Source organism: Scatophagus argus, chromosome 17 (genome assembly GCF_020382885.2).
Source record: "Scatophagus argus isolate fScaArg1 chromosome 17, fScaArg1.pri, whole genome shotgun sequence".
In the NCBI taxonomy this organism is placed as follows: domain Eukaryota; kingdom Metazoa; phylum Chordata; class Actinopteri; family Scatophagidae; genus Scatophagus; species Scatophagus argus.
The window spans coordinates 4,000,188-4,023,272 of NC_058509.1; the positions used below are offsets into that span (position 1 = coordinate 4,000,188).

The 23,085-nt window shown below is 45.4% G+C and overlaps 1 protein-coding gene across 2 annotated transcripts; it reads left to right on the plus strand.

The window, feature by feature from the left end:
• The first annotated feature begins 11,794 nt into the window (after window positions 1-11,794).
• On the plus strand, window positions 11,795-22,019 carry tmem170b (transmembrane protein 170B). 2 transcript variants are annotated; one of them, XR_006845924.1, is made up of 4 exons: window positions 11,795-12,494; window positions 17,512-17,682; window positions 18,495-21,100; window positions 21,575-22,019. XR_006845924.1 is itself a non-coding variant. In XM_046418108.1 (3 exons), exons 1-3 carry the CDS (start codon window positions 12,041-12,043, stop codon window positions 18,623-18,625), a joined length of 756 nt encoding a protein of 251 aa, XP_046274064.1. In that variant the 5' UTR covers window positions 11,795-12,040; the 3' UTR covers window positions 18,626-22,019. The 2 variants fall into 2 exon arrangements, 1 of the variants encoding a protein (XP_046274064.1); XM_046418108.1 differs by having other exon boundaries at window positions 18,495-22,019.
• The last annotated feature ends 1,066 nt before the right edge of the window (window positions 22,020-23,085 follow it).

The following is a 23,085-nucleotide window of genomic DNA, read 5'->3' on the forward strand; positions in this document are numbered from 1 at the left end:
GTCGACTGAGCCCATTAATTTGCACTGAAGGCCAGCGTCTTTAAAACAGGATGGATGTGGTTTTATTTTTAGCGAAGGATATTCCAAAACAGCTGCAGTGTAGAAACAAAAGTTAGTCCAACAGGAGGAAGCGGTGCATTTGTTGGGAACTATTTTCATCTGTGTATTAATACACTTATGGCGCACCAGTGACCGAATCGCAGCACCAAAACGACCGTCTCAAAATGCACTACATTTCTCGTGTTCATCACTCAGTATGTTTTAACGGATTTTGGAGTTTACGTGATTGCTTAGTGTCTCCTGGCTCTCCAAAGCTAAATGAAATCAGCACAGTGGCCGCCATGACAGGAGCAACATGCATCTGTCTTAGTCCCTGAAAATTTCACATGTGCTCTCCAAACACCTCCACCTCCAGGCCTCCTACGGGCAGCCGTTCCTGCTGAAGGACCTGCTTGTCCTCATCTGGCAGCGAGGACAACTCTGTAATTGTTCAGGAAAAGATGAATGTCTAAGCAGGTTTCAGTGAGGCTCGTGGACTGTGTCCCACCAGCTGATGTCTCGCTCTGTGAGGACACATAAAACCAAATACCTCAGAACCTGAGTCACCGGCTGACGTCCTGCCTGACTCAGATGAGACAGTCATGCAGGACAAACAACAGGACACACAAACAATTGAGTCAGTCTCCCTCTCTGCAGCAGTGTCTTCACTCGACTGGCCGCTGTCCAAATCTTCCTTTTAAGCGTGGTGAAGTGGGCCTGCATGCCTTCCTCTTTAGCTCAGCCCAGATCAAGAAAATACTCTTCATTCTGGGGGCTTTGAGATGGGGCAACTCTGCTAAACATATCAGATGGTGAAGTGGGACGTTTTATGCCGAGGAATTTCTCCACACATATACACAGACACACACTCAAAGACTATTTTCCAACCGAGTTTTAGCCTCTGGTATGCTGCCTCTTGTCCAATGTGCCCGATCAGAAAGCCTGTGGGTTTCTAATACTCTCTCAGGGAGACTGTGAAAGCCAAGTATGCCTTGTCCTTTGTGTGTGTGATCCCATTATGTCTTTAAGTTCGGGCCGAGGTATCCATGGGAATGAAAGACACTGAGGGTGTGTGAGTGCGAGAGAGCAGCCACCAGGTAATGCAGATGGAAGGAGCAGCCATCCCTACCAGGCCTCCCTTCCTCTTCATTTGAAGCTCCACCGCTGAACTGTGACCCATCAAGACGCTCAGCCATGATGACCCCCCCCCCACCCGCCCAGGCTGCCAGCACATGCATACAAATAACGGGCAATATGAGAAGGGGGCATCTGTTGTTCATCCGAACCGTCATTGAATATTTGAAGAGAAAACAACAAAAAGAAGAAGTAGAATTCACAAGGATCCTTTTTCCTCTGAGGGAACTCATTTTGACCGGCAGCGAACGTGTGACTGTGCAGTTCAGGCTTTGCGAAAATGTCAAACATCTTAGGACAATAGATAGCAAATGTTTTGTAAACATTGGATTAAAGTGAATCATCTGTCTCGGGTTAAAATAACGCTTAATCCTCTTATCTCCTCTTAAAATAAATCTGAAAATACAATGTTAAGAGATACGGACACGTCTCACTTATCCGTCTTTTATAGTATGGCTATAGCACAAGAGCTGGATGCATTTTTCTTTTTTTTCCAGGATGGTGAAGACCCTGCCCTATTCTGCCCCAGATTGGCTGATTTTCTTCCAGCTACAAGCTATTACAATGTCAGCCCAAGTATGTGGTGTCATCTCATGCCATATTGTGATTGATTAGGCTGCAAAAATGGGGCATTGCAACAGCGGTGAGATTCTCATCCACGGCCACAGATTTTACCGCATTTCTTTTATAACCATCGACTTTCTTGTGGGACGGCAAAGAATTGCACAAACAATACTTGAAAACCTTAGCAACCACATGCACTTTAATTAAACTAGTGTTTCACCAGACAGGCTGCCACACCACCCAGTGCACACAAAGCTTGTTTAGGCTGAACTGAATTAAACATTAACAGCTTATATGTGGTTATAACCACCTATAAACGTCACGTCACATCAACGCAGAACTTTATACGCTCCATAATCAGACGGAAATACAGAGAATATTCCACATATTTTCACAAAATCAAATTACAAGGTTCATTAAACATCAGGGGATTCGTCGTCACAAAAACAGGCCTTTAAAGAGTCTAAGATGGTCAAATTATTTTCTCTGGGGACTAAAGCATTTGTCACATGAGGCTGATTACGTGTTGTTAAATTTTGATTGTTTGACTTTTGCCAGGAAAAACAACAAAACAGCAGCAAACATGACAAAACTGACAAAACAAAAGGAAGAGATGGGATAAACAAAACTAAAAACAGATAATAGATTCTAAAGAGAGAAAACTGAAACCAGATGTTTGAAGTCATGTTGCAGCTCAGAGCTGCTGTTCACAAAGGAAACTGACACACATCTCCGTCATCCTATTAACACGCATCAGCCGTTTTGTCCCATGTGTTATGAAATAGCCAGACTGGTATTTATAGCCCTCATTACAACTAAAAATAGGTTCCAGCGTTTTTGCTGTTTTTCTTACCCCTGGAACGAGTTTCTTATTTGAAATTATTTTGAATACACACTCAGTTTTGCAGCACTTTTTTAACATTCACGAAAGCTCAGATTTTTTTCCAGTTGTGAATTTTGAGAAAAAGTGTCCAAAAATCCAGCGTCAACACACAAACGGGAACACTGTTTGTTTGTCCTTGCTGTGTTTCCATGTTAGCAAGTGTTGTTGGTGAAGCCCTGTAATTTCCAGCTGAGCTGCTGCAGACTGGCACCGCTCAGCGCCCGGTGACATCAGCTCTCTGGGCACGAAACCCGAAGAAGACCCATGTTTAACCCACACCACAAAGACAAACGACTAAAGGCACAAACGGCACAAAATCCGCTCAGTCCTCTTCTCTGCCTGTGCAGGTATTGGCTAATTCTGAGGTGAACTGTGTTGTAATGGAGCTTGTATAGTAGCCTTATATGGCTGCGGTGGGGGTGTTTGTCCTGTCAGTACATGCCTCTCAGGACTCCAAAACACTGCTGCATAGAGGTTTTGGTAACAAAGGAGCTTTATTACCAGTAAATACGCACTCATGCCTCATAAAATCACGCCACGCAAAGGTGTAATTTAACCTCAGAAGTAGACACCTTTCTCAGTAACAACAAACTTAACAGCCTCAACAGCATCCAGGTATGTCAGAGAAAACATCAGTGGTCCTCCTCTAAGCCTCAATGTTGACAACACTTTTGTTGAAGCTGAAAAGATTCTGAGTAATTTCTGAACTTTTTAATGTGATTTTCAGATAAAGGGAAGTGTGATTTATTCAGTCTTTACTATCTAATCTGATGTTTTGACAGATATCAAGTGATCTCATATCTACAATAAATCATCCCCCACATGCACACCTTGCTGCTCCTCTCTGCTCTCTTGGATTGTCTTCAATAATTAATAGGAGCACTTTCCTCTTTCGTGCTTCGACAAATCCTCGTCTTACCTGAAATGAAACTCCGCACCTGCCCCCTCACTTTCCTTTTGATTAAACTGTCCACGCTTGAATCAAAAGCTGATCGGAAGTCTGCAAAGGAAATGAATAATTCACTGGAAGCACATCTGCGTAGTTGTCAGTTTCTGTCGATTAGATTTTGTTTACCCCGAGGCACAAACGCACTGTGATGATCAGCCATTCGTGTTAACTTTGGATATTCGATTTCACACAGAAGAAGACAAAAGCAGTTTCTCATTTCCAGCTGACGACTGTCGATTTTGATAAATGGATGTTTACGACCTGTTACTGTTGTACGCTGAGCACGCAAACGAAAACAACAACACGAAACACGTTGGTGAATCACTCACTCTGTTACGAGACAAACTGACATCAGTTTAATGACGTCTTGGTAAGAGGACATCAGTCAGGACAAAACGAACTTCAGAAGAGAGGAGAAGGTAAGCAAAGTGACTGGAACTCAGCTGGGTTTCACTGGAGTGAAGGCGAGACACGTTCAGGTAAGGTTGCTGCTTGTCTCCATGTGTTTTGGGACTGGATGGAGTAGCTTATGGGAACAGTGAGACACAGAAAGCTCTGGAGAATTCAGGCCTAGCCTCAGTTACATCACCAGTCTGAAAAACATGCCTGTGAGTTGTGTTTAGTCTCAGCACTGCCAACTTTAAGGGTGACTCATTCAAGGTTACGCAAATTCAGAGGAAAACTCACATTTCACTCTGACCAGATAAGCTACATGCCCACCATATCATAAAAAGTCATTCTGATAGAAAGCTCGTCCTCCTGTTGGAAAATGCAGACAGGAAGCTGATGGGGTTTTTCTCTCTGCGACGACAGACGAGCTTATCAGTTAAGATGGCAGAGATGGAGACGAGCGACTCTGTCTGATCTCTAAATCTGTCACATTAGAAAGATAAACGACACCGACTGAGTGCCGAAAGGCTTTCTTCACAAGTTCACATTGAATTTGGGAAGATAAAAAAAGCATCATGACAATGTGCTGTCCAAGTAAACATCATACGTTACCTTCAGTGATGATCCTGGACACAACCTACGTATTTATCAGCATACTACACATGAAATACACAGCGAGGAAGGATGTTTGCTGGACTTTACATTCTTTGACTCTCCACCATATTAGCTTCCTGTCTATAGCACACAGATTGCGATCCCAGCCATATATAAGAACAAATCTGTTCAAGCTGAGCCTCAGAGGGAAAGTCTAACTACTAATTTGGTTTTGGTTTAATAAGCAGAAGCAAAACCCATGTTAACAATAAGCACTGAAAAAAATAAATTAATTTAAATATCAGCTCATGACTACTGATCATTTCAGCGATAGAGATTCAAAATATTCATTTAACTTCAGATTAAATGTTGAAGATTTGTGGAAGATAACCTTCTGGAGCAGTTCTTCAGTTCAGTTCAGATAAAGTTCTCTCAGCATAAGTTTGTGTTTGTGATGGTGAATTTCCAGTCTTGTTCAGGGACAAACGGAGCGCAGCAACACCACGCTGCTCACAATACCCTCCGAGTACGTTTCTTTGTTGAGTCTATCTGGCTGATAAGACCGACACGTTCTCAGCTGGTGTTATGGATGCTGCTGTGTTATTTGTCGTCTCATTGTCTCTGCCAGAGCCCAAACAAAAACATTAATGGCTCTTATCTTGAAGGAGGTCTTTGCTGGTGGTTCAAGAGCTTTTTGTCACGGATGTCTAATCAATGGAAATCATAAATTCCTCGTGGTCATTTGTTGAGCACTGGCTGACACAGCCCACTGCATTTCATAGCTTACCTGGACTTTGAAAATAACTGTGATGGCGAGACCCCAGTGTCCTGAGTGTAATCTACACCGTAGTTTTATATGGGTCATTGTGTTCCCCCCCTCCTGCAGAAGGATCTGTAAGGCCAGATCCCAGACGTTGATAGGCCTGTTGGGACTGGATGGTTTTGGCTGCCTGACTGATTCAAAACGTGAGGGGAACATTTATGCTTCTGGAAAGTTTGGTGTTAAGCTTGTCTGCATCACCCACATACTGTTGGCACCTGACCCCCCCTTCGTTCCACAGCAGTTACAGTGACCCTGGGATGAATATGGGCCTCCAGGGGGGAGTAAAGTTGGAATAAGTGAAGATTCAGATTTGGGGGTGTTTCTCATGTGAATATACCAGCTGCACTGGAGTTGCAGCACAAACAGACCATGCTGACTGTTTTCAATTTTGCAGCCTTTCCACGACTTCATTTCAATCTCAAAATGTACTGGATGCATAATATTTTGTAGGTTGTACCTCCCACTGACTTCAATGAGCTGTCCTCAATGAGCCACCAATGAGGTTAACAGTGCAGCTACTCAGTGAAATGGTTGACATTGGTTTTGGTTCATGTGCAAACACTCAAAGTTAAGATGCTGGACATGGTAAACAATGTAGGCTACCTGCCAAGCATGTTAGCCTCATCATTATGAGCCTGTTAGCATTTAGCTAGCATTTGGTCTGGTTTCAGAAACATGTCTGGACAGCATTCTTGGATTCAAAACAATTTCAAAACAATTTAGTATACTAACACACTTAACTAAGATGGTGAACATGGTAACGTACATTGGCATCGTCAACGTTAGCATGCTAATGTAAGCATTTAGCTCAAAGCTGCAATCTACCAGCTCTTTGTGCGTCCTCACAGAACTGCTAATATGTTTGTAGACTCTTAGTCTTGATTTAATATGCTGTAGTGAATATTAAAATACCTGTGACTGTTGCTACAAAAAACTTAATTAGTAGTTAAACACAGTTCGGTAAACACAGTTTGTTTGCACACAGTGTCTGAAAGTTTTCTTCAGCTTCTGGCCTCCCACCAAAGTTATTTAAGCTGTTCTTTTAACTTACAACTCAAAACACTTTTCTTCTTTTTTGCCAACACAACATTGTGGTATTGGTGTGTTTCCCTGCAATAAAAACCCATAAAAGTAAAAGGTTATTAATGAAGACAAGTGAAATTACAATGCTCCAGCAATGATTAACTCACTGACATTGACCAAAACAGAAAATGTGTGCCCTGAGGAGAAGTTTCTCTCAATGAAAGACCAGATCCTCCCACGAGCAGGAGCATGAAACAGCTCGTCCTCTCTGTAATGACTCACCCACGCTGCTCCAGTCCTGAGCCTTAGCTAAACATTTCTAGTCAGAAGCAAAGGTTTCGCTTGTCTTTCATCAGAATCGCATTGCCTGAAGCAATATGGATTTCGATCCGGGTTTCCCACAGTTGAACAGCGGCGTGTGGTCACTCAACGCTTTTTTGATGTACCCCTTCAAAGAGACAAGATCCCTCTAATCACATAAACCCTGAGCTCTACCACATGCTGCAATAAATTACCAAGTCAAATACATGGCTGCTAATCATTTGTGTCATTTTGTTGTCATTTCCCAGGATACAGAAGAAACCGAAACAAAAATATCTCCATGTGGGGTTGTTTAAAGAATAAGAAGAAGAAACGAGCACCAAAAGCACCACCAACATTTTCACAGGAGCATGTTGGAGGACGAACTGACTGAAAACATCAAGACACCCTGGGGGCAGACTTTGACAGATGCAGGTGTAGCAGTTGGTTGTGGTCAAGCACTGAGCCTCTCAGGTGCAGCTATTTTCATGTAGAGCCAAAGGGAGATCAAACCCTCATTCGTTCCCCCGGTTTAACTCGTGCCACTTCAAACAGTTGTTGTTGTTCGAGATTGTGAACACCTGCCTGTAGAGAGCCATCAAAGGTGAGCTACAATAACCTTGCTTGTGAGTCTCTGGGAGCTCCTTGTTCTCACTACAAAGGGAATCAGAGTACCTGCCCTCGTGAACTCTGGTTGACTTTAGATTTGTGGACCAGCGCTGCACCAGACAAAAGAGCTTGCATGTTTTTTTCCTTGAACTTTTAGTGAGGCATGCAGTTGGTACTGCCAGGGCCAGAGTCATTGTGCCTCTTCTCAGTCAGACAGATCAATTATATCAACCCATAATACAAGAATTTTGGGGCTAATGAGTTCATCATTTCACCAAAACACAAAGACAGCATTGTGCCAGTGTTTACTTATGATGGAACATTTGAAATCATCCAAGTCTACAGATGCTGGAACACGGACGACAGATTGTCAGCAACAGTTGACAAAAAACTGACAAATTAAAACATTTAATAACTCCAGGGAAACACAAAGAGAAAGTGTTACAGGAGCCGCTTAGCTTAGCATAAAGACTACAAACAGAGGAACAGTCAGCCTCATTTTGTCATTAAGACTTGTGTGTTTCAGCTTTTTCATCATCTTGTGGTGTTTTATGTTGTTTTAGGCGTACAGATTGATTGTTTGTTAGCTTGTATGTTTGCAAACTTGCTCGCCTCAAACTGCCTGTCACAACGCTTAGTTCTGTGAATGAAAAATCCACTAAAAGAAGAAAATACAAAGAGCTGAAGGGCACGTCTTTGTGTAATAGTAAGGCAGCAGCACCTTGAGTCATCGCACAGCTGGTTGGTTCCAGTTAATGTCCTCACTGTGACAGAGATGTTAACCAGATGAGGGGGCTTCGCTGATGATGACTCACCTGAAGTCAAGGCCATCTGCCTGAGGGGAGCAAAGACAAGAAGGCACGGTGAGAGAAAGGATGACAGAAAGACCACAGCACCCGCAGATGAATAGGGCGATATCTCACCTTGCAGATTCAGTTTCACCAAAGCAAAAATGAACACAATGGGCTCAATATATGTGAGATCAAAAAAACCCTTTGCACAATGGGTCCAAAATGCTGCAGGTCCATACAGAAGCTCAGGCTGACTCTGTGGGCAAGTACAATGCCAGCATGGGTCTATCCAGGATACAGTGACGTCTCATGTTGCCCCCAAAAATCCCCCCCCCCCCAATTTGAGACAAAACCATTTGTCAAGACCCATCATGGGAAAGGTGATTCACATGGCCTTTGCAGATTACTCCTCGCTTTTCAAAAGCAGGGACTGACAGTTCAAAAGTATGCTGTGACAGATGTGGCGAAGCCTTCGCTTGGTGACACGCACATGGACGTAATGACAGTGGGGACAGTGCGAGTCCAGAGCCAAATGCCAAGAATGTGTCATAAAGAAGCCAGATGTCGTAACTGTAATCACCCTCTAACTCACTAACATTTTGATGTTTTTCTTCAGTAGATGTATAAACATGGACATGAATGTTGGGAACAAAAACCCAGCTCTGCTATGGAAAACTACAGAGAAGGAGATGTTAGAAAAATGGGAGAAGGAATCCACCTGCTGGCCAAACGAGGGAATCGTCTAACTGATCGAAGCACGCAGTCATACAATGGAGATAATATTTCAAAGAGAGGAGACATTTTACATGACATTTTAATCTGCTCTTTTCAGCGAGGATCATTAATTATGCTTTGACCTAATTCTTGTTTGACCTTTATTTTTTGCATTCAGCCAGCTGTTCATTAAATCTACACGACACGAACGGCATTTGATATGTTAATAACTTGTTTGTTTTCCACATTCTCCCTCAACAACCATCGCTGGATTCTCTCTGGAGTCGCGCAAAAGAGCAAATATTTCACAGCTTGTATTTGTGGTTATTGGCTGACAGTAAACTGAAAGGCGAGAGTGCAAAGTAAATGCATCTTTTGTTCTCAGGTCCACGCTCAGAGACAGGCCAGATCAATTCAAAGATGCTGCAAGCTGGTGGGAGAGTCAAAGGACTCTTTCATCCCACTGCCGTGACCACTGATGTGTCTGCTCCTTCATCTCCTCCACCCACATCACTCCACCTCCCTCAGCACAGTTCATTTTACCCCACTGACCTTCTATATCGTTTGAAAGGGACAACTAAAGAACAACGTCCCCATTAAAATACACTGAGAATTCATTTTGCTCCTGTGGTGTAAATGTATTAATGGAACTGCTTTGTTAGACGCAGGCATTTTAGATTTCTAGACTTCAGGCACAAGAAGGTTAAATGAGAAATTAGACCTTTCTGCGGGGTGAACTGAAACGTCTTTGTTCTAGATGAAGATCTGGACACTTAGATCTTTGATGCGTCAATTTCACACAATAGCTTTTTGAAAGTCGGAAATGTTAACTGATGGTGATTTAAAAATGCTGTCTTTTGAAAAATATTCAGCAATGGACATTTAAAAAATGCAAAAACACACTTAAAAAAAGAGTCCTGTAGGACAAAAATTCAACTTGGTGGGAAGCAGGCAGTAACGTGATAAAAAGATGTTTATTATTTAGTGACAAAGCTGACAGGCTTTGATGCATTCAAAGACTCGCTGGTTAAAATAATACTGACTGTAACCAAGTGAAAAGAGGCTTTCGATAATTGTGCACTGACAATGGATTCTGTTTGAAAAGTCAAGCTTTTGCACCAGACAGACAAAAGCTGACATTTGCCTTGCAAACCAAACATTGCCTTACTGACTCTTGGCTATCTTGTCTGCCTGGTCCCCCAAAGACCACCTATCAGGGTACTACAGAGTGAGATAGCACATGATCTTTTTTCTTTTGTTGTGTCTCATAGAGAGTAATGCATGTAAATCCAAGTCAGATACAAAGCAGGATTTACATTTTCCATGACCCCTTTATGCTGTAATGCACATCTCATTCCCAAAGAGGTTGATGACGTGGGATAACTGGCAGTGAGTCGTAAGTGAATCACAGTAAAGACTCAGGATGTCCATTTTGTGATCCACGTCAGACCTTATGGAAAGACACAAACAGCGCAGTGCATCTCAAAAACACAACCAAGTAAAAGTTGTGAGGAGACCCGTGCTGTGTTTTTTTACTTAACACCTCGCCTGATCTTTTTCCTCAGACTCGTCAGTCTCTATCAAGGCCCGCCGGCAGGGAAAGCTGGAAGAGGAGGAAACAGGAGGGCCACATGGGAAAAGGGAAAGAAAGAAAGGGCTACAAGCACAGGGCTGTTTTATGCACAGTGTCTTAGTCAGCCATTCGGTTATGTTTTAGAAATGTACATTCATTTTCTACCCTTACAGGCGTTTATTTATTTCATTTATTTGATTTTATTCGACTTCTGTGTGGTATAAAAATAAATGAGCGGAGTAATCAATCACATAGAAAATCAAGTCTGCCATGCACGAAAGCAGACTTTATGTTATCTGTAGCGGATTATGCAACTGAAGCAAGTTTTCTCGAGTCTGCTGAAAGATTTTAGCAGACTGCAAAAAATGAATGGAAGATAATAATTCCCTGACAAACATTTAAAAGAACTGAATTTGAAGAGGGTATCACCCTTCAACAATACCTTTTCTTCAGCTCATGTTGCATGTTATACTAATAATATTTGTGTCGATGGCTGAGCTCATGGGGAGCCATGAGTGTGCACGAATTCCCTCCTGATCCAGCTGCCTATTAAAACCCACCCTGTTAACCTCCGCATTTGGAGAAAATTCTACAGACTTAAAAGATGTCAAATGTCAGCCGATTCCTCACCCTCATACCTCTGAACTGGGACGCCTTCTTAAAATACTGCACTCCTCAGAGAAATGCACCAGAACAGTCAGTGTGTGCATAACTCTCAGGTTCCCTCCCTGCCTTCCCACATCGTCTTTTTCTTTCTGACTCTCAACCATGTGAGGGGAAAAAGATGCCAGACAGGTGTAGAGCTTCACACCTTTTAAAGTAGCTGTCATCTCTTGTCAGACTCTGCCTTACTGTGGGCGACAGAGCAATCAGTTCCTCACGTTTTTTGTTGTGAGGTGGGTGCTCTGTGACAGAAACAAAAACAATACTGAGGTCTATTCTAGTGCACACATCTTATGAGTCTTGTTCAACATTCAGTTGTATCCTTCTACTTCAATTTAAACAAGACTCACCCTTTCCTTTGTCTTACTCACATCCATATTATTTATTTATCAATGGATCAGGCGTTTGGGGGTGACGTGGCAGGAGCCAGTCAGAAGCTCCTGCGTCCATCCGTCATCATGGGCGACACCCCGCCAGCAGCTGCTATAGGTGTATGAGTACCTGCCACTTAATGTCATTTGATTTTGATGTCTTTTTTTTTTTTTAAATATCAAATAAATGTATAACTAGTATTCGTACTTCAGATTTAGGCCTGTAGACCTGTAGGTTAAGCTCGTTTCCGTTGGAAAAGCTCGTGCTGCCTGCGAGAACGTGCTAGCAGCCGCACGTAACCGTCCCTGTCTGTCGCTTAGCAACCGCATTGTTTGGCTGCTAGTCAATTGACAGCTGTTGGCGGTAAATTAATGAAAGTGAAATTTTCCCGTAAAACCAATTGTGTTGTTTTTAGCTGTAGTCACAATATCATCGTCTATTGAGACAACAGAATATTAGTATTTGACTTATAGCACAATATCGATCGCAGTGTGCACTGATTAGCTACGTCAACAATTTTTGCGCAACTACGCATATTTTCTGCGCAAACGCCTCCTGTCCTCTCTTTTGTTGCCCATTCATGAAGCGACGTCCCAGAGATGTGACAACGTAAAGTGTAATGCCCCCGCCTCCCCTTCACAAAGCAGGCGACTGGCCCTTTAAGGGTTATGTAGCAGGGCTAGTCGATGTAGGACGAGCCGACCGTGCGTCTGCCTGCCTGCGCTCCTGCTGCCATCCCCATCATGGCCTCCACACAGCCGCCACCGACACCAGCGAGGATGAAGCGACCAGCCAGCGGCCCTTCCCTTCCCGGAGCGGAGACGGACGTCAAGCCGAAGCAGAGGCACCGGTAGAGGCGAGCCGCGCCGGGGAGAGCCGCCTCACATCCCATGCCACCCCGGTCTCCTCCATGCCTTCGTCTAAAGCCAAGTACAGCTATTCGATAAAGAGGGGTGCGAACCCGGGCGGCGGCGGCAGAAACATGACAACGAACAGGGATTATTCTGTTAATCTGTCGGTGCAGCAAGTGCTGAGCCTTTGGGTGCAAGGCACGACGCTGCAGCACTTCACAGGTATGCGGAATGAATGCTGTTTTCATGTCCTCAGCTGTTCACACACAAGTCATCCCCGCCGGGAGGAGCGTGTAACGTTACTGTGTAGTCGCTGGCAATTAGCGCGTCCATTTTAAAGCAGAATAAACCTGCATGTGGTTTCCGTGCTCACATGCTCGGTGAGCAGGAGGGGCAGAGCTCTGCAACACCTCTGGACCCCCTGAGGCTCACGAAAGCCACCGGCTGGGCCACAGTATAAAATGCCACTCCTGTGTCCACGCGTGCGGAGTCAGTGGATGGCGTGAAAATAATCACAACATGCGGCTAATTAATCTTTCTGCTGCGTGAATGCGCCTTGGCTGTGTAGTAAATGAAGTGTTGCTCCCCTCCTCTCATCCTCCCTTTTGTCTCGCAGTCCAGTGATAGTAAAGGGGCAGTTAGAGGCAGCATCCTCCACTCCGGGCAGGACGTCTGTCTGGGATGATCTAGACTCCTGAAATATTGAGGATGTGTTAAAATCCAGGCTTTTCCCCAGGGAGTTTTGAATGGCAGGGCCATGCATGGGGGAGGGGGCCGGGTATTGATAAACTGTGAATATGAGCTTGGAGCATCATGATGGGCTGATAGCCGAAGTGTTAGCTGTTCATATACGGGTGACAGTGAAGTAAGGTGCTTCTTTTAGAGTTGCTGTCAACCAAAAACAAACAAACAAAAAAGCTAATAGTTTCCTCTTCTTTCATTTCATGCGGGTGTGATTGGCAGCGTCTCTACAGTAGATGGTTTTGCAGGTAAAGGGTGATGATCCACACCTTTTTCTTGAGGATCCGCGTTAGAGAGCTTCAAGGAAGACAACATGGGGCTGAAAAATGGTCGGTCGAGTCCACGCAAAATAAAATAAAAGAATGTAGGAACTAGATAAGCAGTGTGTGTGTGTGTGTGTGTGTGTGTGTGGCACTTTATCTTTTCCTCTACATGCAGGCCAAACTTCCTCTGCAAGAACTTCATACTAAAAAAAAAGAAGTGTGGTGGCCACCATCTGTTCAAAACATCTTCTGCAGTGTCTTTATTGCTAAATGAAGGGGCGAAAGGGGAAATGTAGGTGATGTTTACAGCAATAACAGGGCGGCTGTGTCATAAACACATGATTACAGACGCTTAATTCCTCCCCGCCGAGTGCGAGTGAAGCAAAGGCGGACGTGTGGTCATAGCCGAGTTGGCACAGACTCACGTTGTGAAATGCAGCCGACATCCTGTGCCGAGGAGCGCGTCGAGCGAGACCGTAAACGAGGTCGTTAATGATGCTGACTCAGGAGGAAGCTGCGGCGCGCGTGGAGGTTTGCAGGAGCGGAGCTGCAGCGAGCGAGCTGAGGGCTGCGAGGAGCTGGCAGGGTGCACGAACCTGCCACCTGATCCGCAACCCCGCGCTGCACCGACCAGGTGAAAAACGACCCCCTGAGACGTAAGATCAGGTCGAGCAGCGCGCTCCAGAGGCAGATGTGAACCTTTTGGGTGCCAGCCCCTTTGCCCTCTCGTCGAGGTCCTCCAACAAATGGATTTCCTGTTTATGATTTGTGTGGTTGCAGCAGTTTCACTTCAGCAAATCATAAAAGGAGCCCAGTTTGCGTTTTTTGTTTTCCAAATATGAGAAGACGAGTGCGCCAGCAGTCTGTGGTTTTAATGTGTTTTAATGTTTTAGCCTAAAGCAGTGCAGCAGCTGTAAACATGTAAACCACAGCGGAAAGCAAAAAATAAAACTTTTTTTCTTAAAGATAACTTCTATTAAAAAAACAATGTAAATGATGCTGCAGTCTCACATCATCCAGCGGGGATTTCCAAAGCTTTGAGGACCCTGACTGCAAAATCCTTTAGTCTTGACTCTGCACTGTGTGTTACAAAATCAGTGCAGCTGTAACGTTATGTGTCCCAGCTCTCTGTGTCTCCACACACTGGGACAAATCCATCCTGTTTCCTCCTGCTGATGGATGAACTCTGCAGAGCTGCTGCAGCTTTGCCACTTTGACTTTTTCATGTTGTGCAGCAGCCTGTGAGCTCGTGCAAAACCTCTGACCTCCTCTCAAAGCTGCAAAAAAACCGAAACAAACCACGATCCTCTGCTTTTTTCATGCTTCACTGTTGACAGGCGAGCACTAAAGCTGCCGTGCAGACAAAGACCTCGGCCTGTGGTTGCGGATTAGCAGAAGTTAATGCTGCTGTGACTGCGTTTGGCTGCTCGTGTCCCACCTGCACTGCTGTCCCCTGGAATTAAATGTTCGACTCAACTTCCAACATTAAGAAAAAAAACGGACCTGCCAACAGTCGTTTCCATCAGCCAGTAAATCGGTAAATAACGAGCCATGCGCTTGCTGAAACATTTCACCCCGCCGTTTCTCTCTCTCTCTAGTTCTTCATTTAAATAATCAAGTCTGTAATTGACCAAGAAGTGCAACTGAATCCCTCTGAAGTGTAAACATTAATGTCCAGCACTGCAGGTGACTGTAACCAGTTTATCCACCATGTGACAGATTTGTACTGACATTTGGTTCTTCAATCTGAACGAAAAGAAAGAAAAATAATCTGTGTTCGGATCCGCCCCCAGATTTTTCTTTCTCGGCCCACACTGCAACCTTCCGCCAAGTTTCACCAAAATCGGGCCGGTAGTTTTTCCACAAACCTGCAGACAGACGGACAAACCAACAAACTGAAAACATGACCTGTAAAAAAGGCATTTTAAAAGGTGCTCAGGGTGGCGCTGTTCACGGGACACGACAGAGGTGGAGTCACGTCCTCCTCCGATGCTGAGCACCGTGTCAGTCTGTCCCGTGAGACTGGGACCCGAGGAGGGTGGGTCTCAGTGGAGCAGGGAGGAAACATTGCTTGCTAATGGCTCTGCTAATTTCTGAAACCTCTGACTCAAAGTCTGAGGCTGACGTTAAAAGTTTTTGTACTCGGCAGCTTGTAGTCACGATCTGAACGATATGACACGACTGTTACACGACGTCCTCCTCTGTCCTCGTCTCCTCTCACGTTTAAACTGTTGAGACACCCTTGATGGTGGTGGACCTCAGTCGGTTTTTGGCTCGCCTGTCTGTCTCTCTCTCTCACATCCTGTCAGCCCGTCCTCTCCGTGGGTCGGCAGCGTGGCCCAACACCGTGACGCGTGCGGTCATGCGTGCAGGACAAAGAGCTGTTGTGTTGCTGCGCCGTCACGTCTCTCTCCGCCTGGCTCGACAGCTGATTGCCGGATCAATGAGAAGATGTAGGCGCTCACTCAGCTGTGGAGCGACGGTGCTAAATGTTCCCGTATGGGCTGGAGGAGAAGTTTTGTAAAACATCTGCGTCTTCAGATGTTTTACAAAACGTCTTCAGATGTTTACACATTTCCTGTTGATGTCTCGTCATCCAAACAAAACAGACTTGTACATGACATTCCTGCACTTAGGATTGGTCTTTCTTCTCCTTGCAGGACCACCCCCTCCCCTTCCTCCGTCCATCTCCTTTCTTCTTGAATAATCCCACGGCCAGCTGGCTTCTCCTTGCTCCCACAGTGCCATCGGTTCAAAGCAAGGCCCCTCGCTGGTGAGGTGCGATGAGGCCAAGGCTCTTTATGAAGGCCCGGTTTGTTAGGCAGAGCAAGAGAGAGCGATGAGGAGGAAGAGGACGAGGGAGTCCGAAGGAGGCGGACCTCTGATTTCATCCAGCTTCCATAAAGGCTGTTTGCTTTTGTTTCATCTCATGGGATCCGTTATCAAGGCAGCCCGGTCTGCGCCCCGTAGGGATGCCTGATATGTTTCCTCAGTGATCATTATTCTGTTTGCTGGAGCTCAGGGTGTAATCGGATGATGTGCACGAAAAGCAATCGAGAGCTATTGTTTCAGACAACATATTCTATTTACTGCTTAACGTCCGTCTCGCGGCGCATCGCCTGAAATCTCATTTGGACCGGTTCGATACGCCTCGGCTCGGGTCCATTACCCCGGTCGGCTGCCTCCTCGATGAGCCCGGACTGAGATAGTCTCGGCTGTAGATTGACACCCTCCCTCACAGGCGAGTTCAGCCCCAGTGGTGTCTGTTCATCCTGATCTGTGGCAGCAGGTCTGTTCTTTAAAATGCATCAGGAAGTCAGCCGGTGGAGCACAGAGCCGGACGGCACGTCTGTCTGAGTGATGGCGTCTCTGAACGCACACAGGGACAGGGACGTCGCGTCTTCACCTATCAAGGGGGGGATATTTATCCTATCCTTCACTGTGATTAAAATCCGCAGGGATCAATTCATTTTCACTCCATCTTTGCCTTAAAGGGCACTGCAGTGATTTAGTGGTTCACTTAATATAAAGTTATGTGAGAGATGGATTGAATATCCTGACTTTTAGTCCTTGGTGTGAGTCAAGCTCTCAAAGCAGTCCGGATCCTACGCTTCCCATCATGCACCTGGACATCATCTCTGACTGGGCTCCTCTCTCTTCCTGGTAAATTCTCACGTCATGAGATAACCATGACGACATCACTGACGAAGCTGTTATCGAAGGCTGATTACGGCCAATCAGTGAACTGACTTTGGCGTGCAAATATCACGACTGATTTAGCCGTTCACTGGTTTTCGCATGGATCGATGACTTAGTAGTTGTGTAATTTGTAATTTGTGCAGCCGAACTTTATTTTTTCACCTTTGTCGTCCCATCTTGTGACGCGTCGGGTTTCTGTTGTGACCCGTTGCAGAGGTCGCCACCCTCAGGTTCATCTGTCTGTAAAATTCCTGGAAAACAACAAAAACAAGTTTGAGATGATGGAGCCAGAAAACTTTTGACTGACTTTTGACCTGATAAACGATTTAAAAGGAACTAAATATTGTACTGATTAACTAACTGATTACTTGGTACCAGAAGTATTTACATCCTTTACTCCAGTGCACTCAGTAACACTGCAGCTTTGGCCCCCACAGCGTTGACTCCGTGGTCACAGCCGTGATCGAAGCTGAATCAAACTGTTTGGTCTTGTCGTATCTGATCCGGCCCGTGTTGTGTTTCCTGTCCCCCGTCAGAGATGTGGTACTGGGTGTTCCTGTGGTGTCTCTTCTCCTCGCTCTTCGTCCACGGGGCCGTGGGGCTGCTCATGTTGGTCATGCTGCAGCGCCACAAGAGGGGCCGCCTCATCACCCTGGTGCTGGTCAGCGTGGGTTTCCTGGCCTCCCTCTCCGGGGCCGTCATCACCAGTAAGTCCAGTTGTTACTCCAGTTTGTTTTTTTCTGTAAGCTGTCAGCCAGTCAACCGAGAAGACGAAGACGGGAGGAGACGGGAGGGAAAGAGGGGGAGGCGGAGGGAGTCTGTGTGTTGACTCCTGTCAAACGGAGGGAGACACGAGTTGACTGAGTTTGTTTTCTTGTTTACCTTCCTGTTTTGTTCATGTAGGACAGGATGCTTCTACAACATGCAGGTGATGTTGCTTTGCCTTCATGTTCTTCATATTCCTTCTCCTGCCTGTTTCCTGTCGCTGCTCTCTGGTCAGCTTCTTGTTTTTATTTGTTTACCTGAGCTAATCCACAGTTTGGGATGCTGTTTGGGCCTCCTCTGGCTTTTCATCACCCTGCACTCGCCGTAACGCAGTGCGATCGCAGGGTGTGCGAACAGCCTTCAGTGCGATCCCTTCAGGGCCGACCGATTGAACCTCTTGTCCATCACAGATGGGTTAAAGTCAAAGTGTGGACAGAGGGACAGAGCAAAAGCAACAGTCTCAGCCACGCAGAAGTAAAGGAAAGGTCACAAACACAAACCTTTAAAGCTCCGGAGTGACTTGGTTTCAAATCGTGAGCACCCTTTACGTTGAGCCCTGCTACATAAAAACCCTCTTTATTTTTATTTATTAAGACTTGAACAGAGTTGAAATCCAGTTTAACTGTTGGATCAGGACTCTGTAGGTTTGTTTTAATCAGTTTGTTTTACCGTCAGTGGTAACATAAGCAAAGTGCCTGTGTGTTTACTCGCTGTGTGCATTAACGCTGGTGATGTGTGTTTTATTCCCCCTCAGGCGCGGCGGTGGCGGGCGTGTACCGCGTGGCGGGGAAGGACATGGCACCGCTGGAGGCTCTGGTGTTCGGCGCGGGCCAGACGACCCTCTCCGTCATCATCTCCTTCTCACGCATCCTGGCCACTCTGTGAAGCTGAACCCTCGAGGAGCTGAAGGACAGACGCTGCGAGCGAGTGGGACGAGCCAGAGACTTTTGGGTGCCCATCATGGCTGAGTTTGTGGGAGGAGAAAATTGCTCTGGACCTTTGAGGCTGGATGCAAGAGAGGGCGCCCCCCAGTGTCTCTGCTGTGCTACTGCCACAGTCACACTGCAAATCAGAGGGAACTCATTTCAGGCCGGTTGTCTTTGTGTGAGAGAGCAGCGCCGGGCGGCGGAGACGTCGCCGTCCTCAGCTTCTGGACTTGAAAGCCATGCTTCGGGTGTTTACAGAGTTCCACTTGTTCGTGCCAACAGCCTCCTCTGGGACGTCCAGATGCCTTTGTGGCCACTGACTCTTGAAGGCTTTCTGTTGCACTGGTTGGGGAAGACAAAACCCTCTTTTATTCATACAGCAGAGTGACGACCTGTAGTGATGATCTGATGATCTTTCGGCGATCAGCGTGAGAACAAAAGTTGGGCAATGAGAGGCGTTTTGGGGGAGTAAGAAACACAGTTTTCTTCAGTGTTTAATGTCAGCCTCACCTCTCTTGTCTTCACGCCGTTTAAGTACAGGTTATCATGTTCATTCCTGTCCCTTAGATGGTGTGAACGCCGCGCCATCCGACTCACGAGCTTTGAATTTTGCACTTTGTAAATGTCGGCGACGCTCTTTGCGTGAGTGGTGTGAAATCAGTAGAAGTGGAGGAGAAAACCAGCACCAGTGCTACGCTTGGTTTGTCTTGTCAAAATAGCGATTCATTGAGTGCCAACAAGAACTCTGAGTGCGACTGAGTTTTAGGAATATTTTTCAAACTTCGGGAAGCGTTCTCATTCACCCTCTTGCTGAGGAGTTCAATGAGAGGATGCTGCTCTCGTGTCTAAATATGAAGCCACAGCCGGGAGACGGTTAGCTTAGTGGGAATGGATGACTGGTCAAAAGGTGACAGACCACCACTCGCACTCCTAAAGCTCTTTTATTGACATTTCACGTATCTTAGAAGTTCAGTCTAGCAGCTGTGCAGTTTTGGTTTTATGCTTGCTAACTTCATGGAGTAGAAATAATCCGACACTTCACCCCCCCACATAAAACTGCACATTGATATGTCATGTTAATCAGGCAGCTTTAGAGGTGTTGGTAGGTGGATTTTGTTACCTGTGGACAGAGATGGACTCGTCTTTGTGCTAAGAGCTTCATGGTCACAGGACAGACAGACGTGGGAGTTGCACTCCTTGCAGCTTCTCCTGTAAAGCAGACGGTCCTGGATGAGCCCACCTTTGTGTGTCTGCGAGTCCTCGTGCAGATTTTTTTTTAACGGTGGCATCCAGCCCTCCTTTGCCCACCATAGTATTACTATCATTGTCTCCCCCCCCTCCATTGGACAGCCATCCCTTCCCACTGAAGGTCAGACAGATTCTGCTGCTCAGACGGCCATTTTTCTATGGCTCCCTCTTTTCTTCGTTTGGTTCTTTAACCCACGCTCCTTAAGTTTAACTCTGCATATTGCACTGAAGTTGACCTGCCTTGTTTTAGCTCAGCGTGCGATGAAGCTGCTCTGGTGCTCGAGTGTGGAGAAACGTGCTGGATGCTACTGTATTTACTCAGACAGGTTCGTCGTGTTGATGCATTAGTTTGACTTCTTCAGAAAGAAACGCTGATTTGCTTTGAGTTTAACGCGCATTACTTGGCCCTTGAATTCTGACCAGTTGTTTTGTGCACAGCTCTGAAACCAGGGCGAGAGGAGTTAGGTTTTAATGCCAAAGTATCGCTCACATTCTAGCTTTATTTGTCATCTTTGTTTCATTTCACAGACATCGCAGCCACGATTAGTTAGTTTTATTCAGTTTTAGAAACATTTGCACATTTGGCTCGAGTGTCAAACGGCCCCAAGGCTTGTGGTACGGTTTCATAAAAAAACAAAACAAAACAAATAAAAACAAAAACCCCGCAGTTGAAATGGAATTGACAGAATAAGAGATGTTTGTGTTGTTAAACGTGTGTGTGCCGTGTGGGTTTTTTTGTAGCTCTAAAGGTAAACACCGTGTATTTATAGGACTTATGTAATTGTCACGGCTCACCTTCAGTACCAGCTTGACACAGGAGAGGGCGATGTTGCATAGAAATGAAGCGGCAGCACCTGAGCCTGAATGCCTGAAGGATGATTGTGGATTTTAAACTGATGAAAGTGCTGCAGAGTGTTTTGATACAGACCTTTGACAAAAGAAAAACAAAAGAAAACGTTTTTTATCCTAATTAAAATGTAAAAATTTAGAAGTCATCTGAATCCCCCGTTTTTATCCACTTGAACGCTCTGCACATTGTCCATAATAACAGTTTGAATGTTTTAGCTCAATTTCAGGGACCAAATGTGAGTTGCTGATGATGACTCACCTGCTGTCATAGCAATGAAATCTCTGTGAAGTTGTTTGTGGGGCGGATTCAGCGTGTGTGTGTGTGTGTGTGTGTGTGGTCATTGCTGTGTTCGTGTCCATATGTGCAGGTTGTGCATGTGAGTAGTATAAAAGGATGTTAATTTATCTTCCTTCATTAGACAAAGGGGGGGTTTGCTCACGTTCTTCAGCTGACCCCTGAAGCGTCAGAAGGGCCGAGGACCTAATTGAGAGCGACGCTCAGAGAAGTGTTTCCAGAGGAGCAGTCCACTGAGCAATGTCTTACATAACGTGTTAGAAACGTCCTTGTTTGATGTGCTCGGACGCGACTTTCTCTGCACGAACCGTCAGACTGGACTGGAGTCGTTAGGCCAGTGCACTTACTGTCCGTCCTGAGCTGTATATAACCGCAGTGTACAAGTGTAACCAACTGCTGATACGATCAAACTAACCACTGATAGTATTTTGATATTCACGCTCAGTGCCATGATCGCCCCTCCTACATAGTGGCTTTTGTCCGCTCCAGGTTCTGTAACTGAGCCTCACTCTTAAGTGTGTGTGTGTGTGTGTGTGTGTTGTACTGCAATATCTAAGGAGACACCCAGCGACTAATATTCCCCTCTGGACTAAAACAAAAAAATGCCATCGCACTGCAGCAAGACGCCCAATAATAATCCTGTCTCTTTCATAGGCTTATAAGCTGCCCCCTCAGTCTTCTGTCGTCCAAATGCCACATGCTGTGTTACCTGCTGCGGATGCATGTGCGGTGCAGCTCAGATAAAGTGTGAATGGACTACGTGGACAATCCAACAAGAGACAATGTTGTACAAAAACCCAAAGTGGCACTTGTAGATAATGTACAATATGTTCTTTTTTTAATTTTGTACCAGCCAAACCGCTGATATTTATAACTATTGCCTATTTATGTACAAATTGTTCTCCTGTACATACTCAACAGTCAGTTGAAATAAAAGAAAATCTTTTGCAGTATAAACACATGGGAGTGCTGGTTCCATTCTTATAACCGCCTTTGTTGGATTTTGTGTTCTCGTCCTGTAAACGCGGACTGAATTCTCACCTTCTGCATCCGTTCTGTCACGTGATCCTCAGGTGATAACACCGAAAGCTCCTTCCTCTTCATCCAGGTGCTGCCTTCCTCCTCTGTTCCCGTGTCGTTCACCATCACTCTCCCTCCAGTTGGCTGCCTCTTTAGTTTGTCCTTTCAGGGGTTTTTTTTGTCTCCTCTCTCCATTCATGACTGCGAGGTGAAAGAGCATAGAAAATCTGTACGAGCTGAGGAGGGAAAACAGCCTCCGATTTGGTTTCACTCAGAAAGAGTTGTGAGTGTAGAAAGTCAAGTCAGCAGAGTAACTTGAGTTCTTTCAGATTCTTCTTGGAAGGTGCTGCAGTATATCAGCTCTTTACAGGCTGGAAAATCTGCTGTGTAATGCGCATGCATTTGATCTGGAAAACCGCAAACTGAGGACTTTATTCAAACTTGACAGGTGCTGACTTGTTATCTGCCTGCACACAGAGCTGATAACGGCTCTGGAGCTTCTGCATTGTGATGCAAACTTCATTCGAACGAGTGCACAAAGCAAAGCTCCATAAAGACATGGTTGGATGAGTTTGGTGTGGAAGAACTTGACTGGCCCACACAGAGCCCTGACCTCAACCCCATCCAACACCTTTGGGATGAACTGGAATGGAGATTGAGGGCCAGGCCTTTTGGTCCAACATCAGTGTGTGACCTCACAAATGCTCTACTGCATGAATGGGCACAAATTCCCACAGAAACACTCCAACATGTTGTGGAAAGCCTTCACAGAAGAGTGGAAGCTGTTAGAGCTGCAAAGCTGTCTGTGTGTTTACAATGAGATGCCATTAAAGTCCATGTTGATGTAATGGCCAGGTGTCCCAATACTTTTGTCTATATAGTGTATGAAGTATGAAATATGAAGTTTTCCACAGAAAACATTCATACTAATCTATCCAGTAGCTGAGATATATTTTAGACTGGACGAAAACTGTGAACGGACATCACGAGTCATGACCTAAAAACTC

Coding starts and splice junctions, on each gene's coding strand:
- tmem170b (XM_046418108.1), top strand. CDS start 12,041: ATGCCCCCGCCTCCCCTTCACAAAGCAGGCGACTGGCCCTTTAAGGGT. Junction 12,495..17,511: donor GACGCTGCAGCACTTCACAG/GTATGCGGAATG, acceptor GTCCCCCGTCAG/AGATGTGGTACTGGGTGTTC. Junction 17,683..18,494: donor CTCCGGGGCCGTCATCACCA/GTAAGTCCAGTT, acceptor ATTCCCCCTCAG/GCGCGGCGGTGGCGGGCGTG.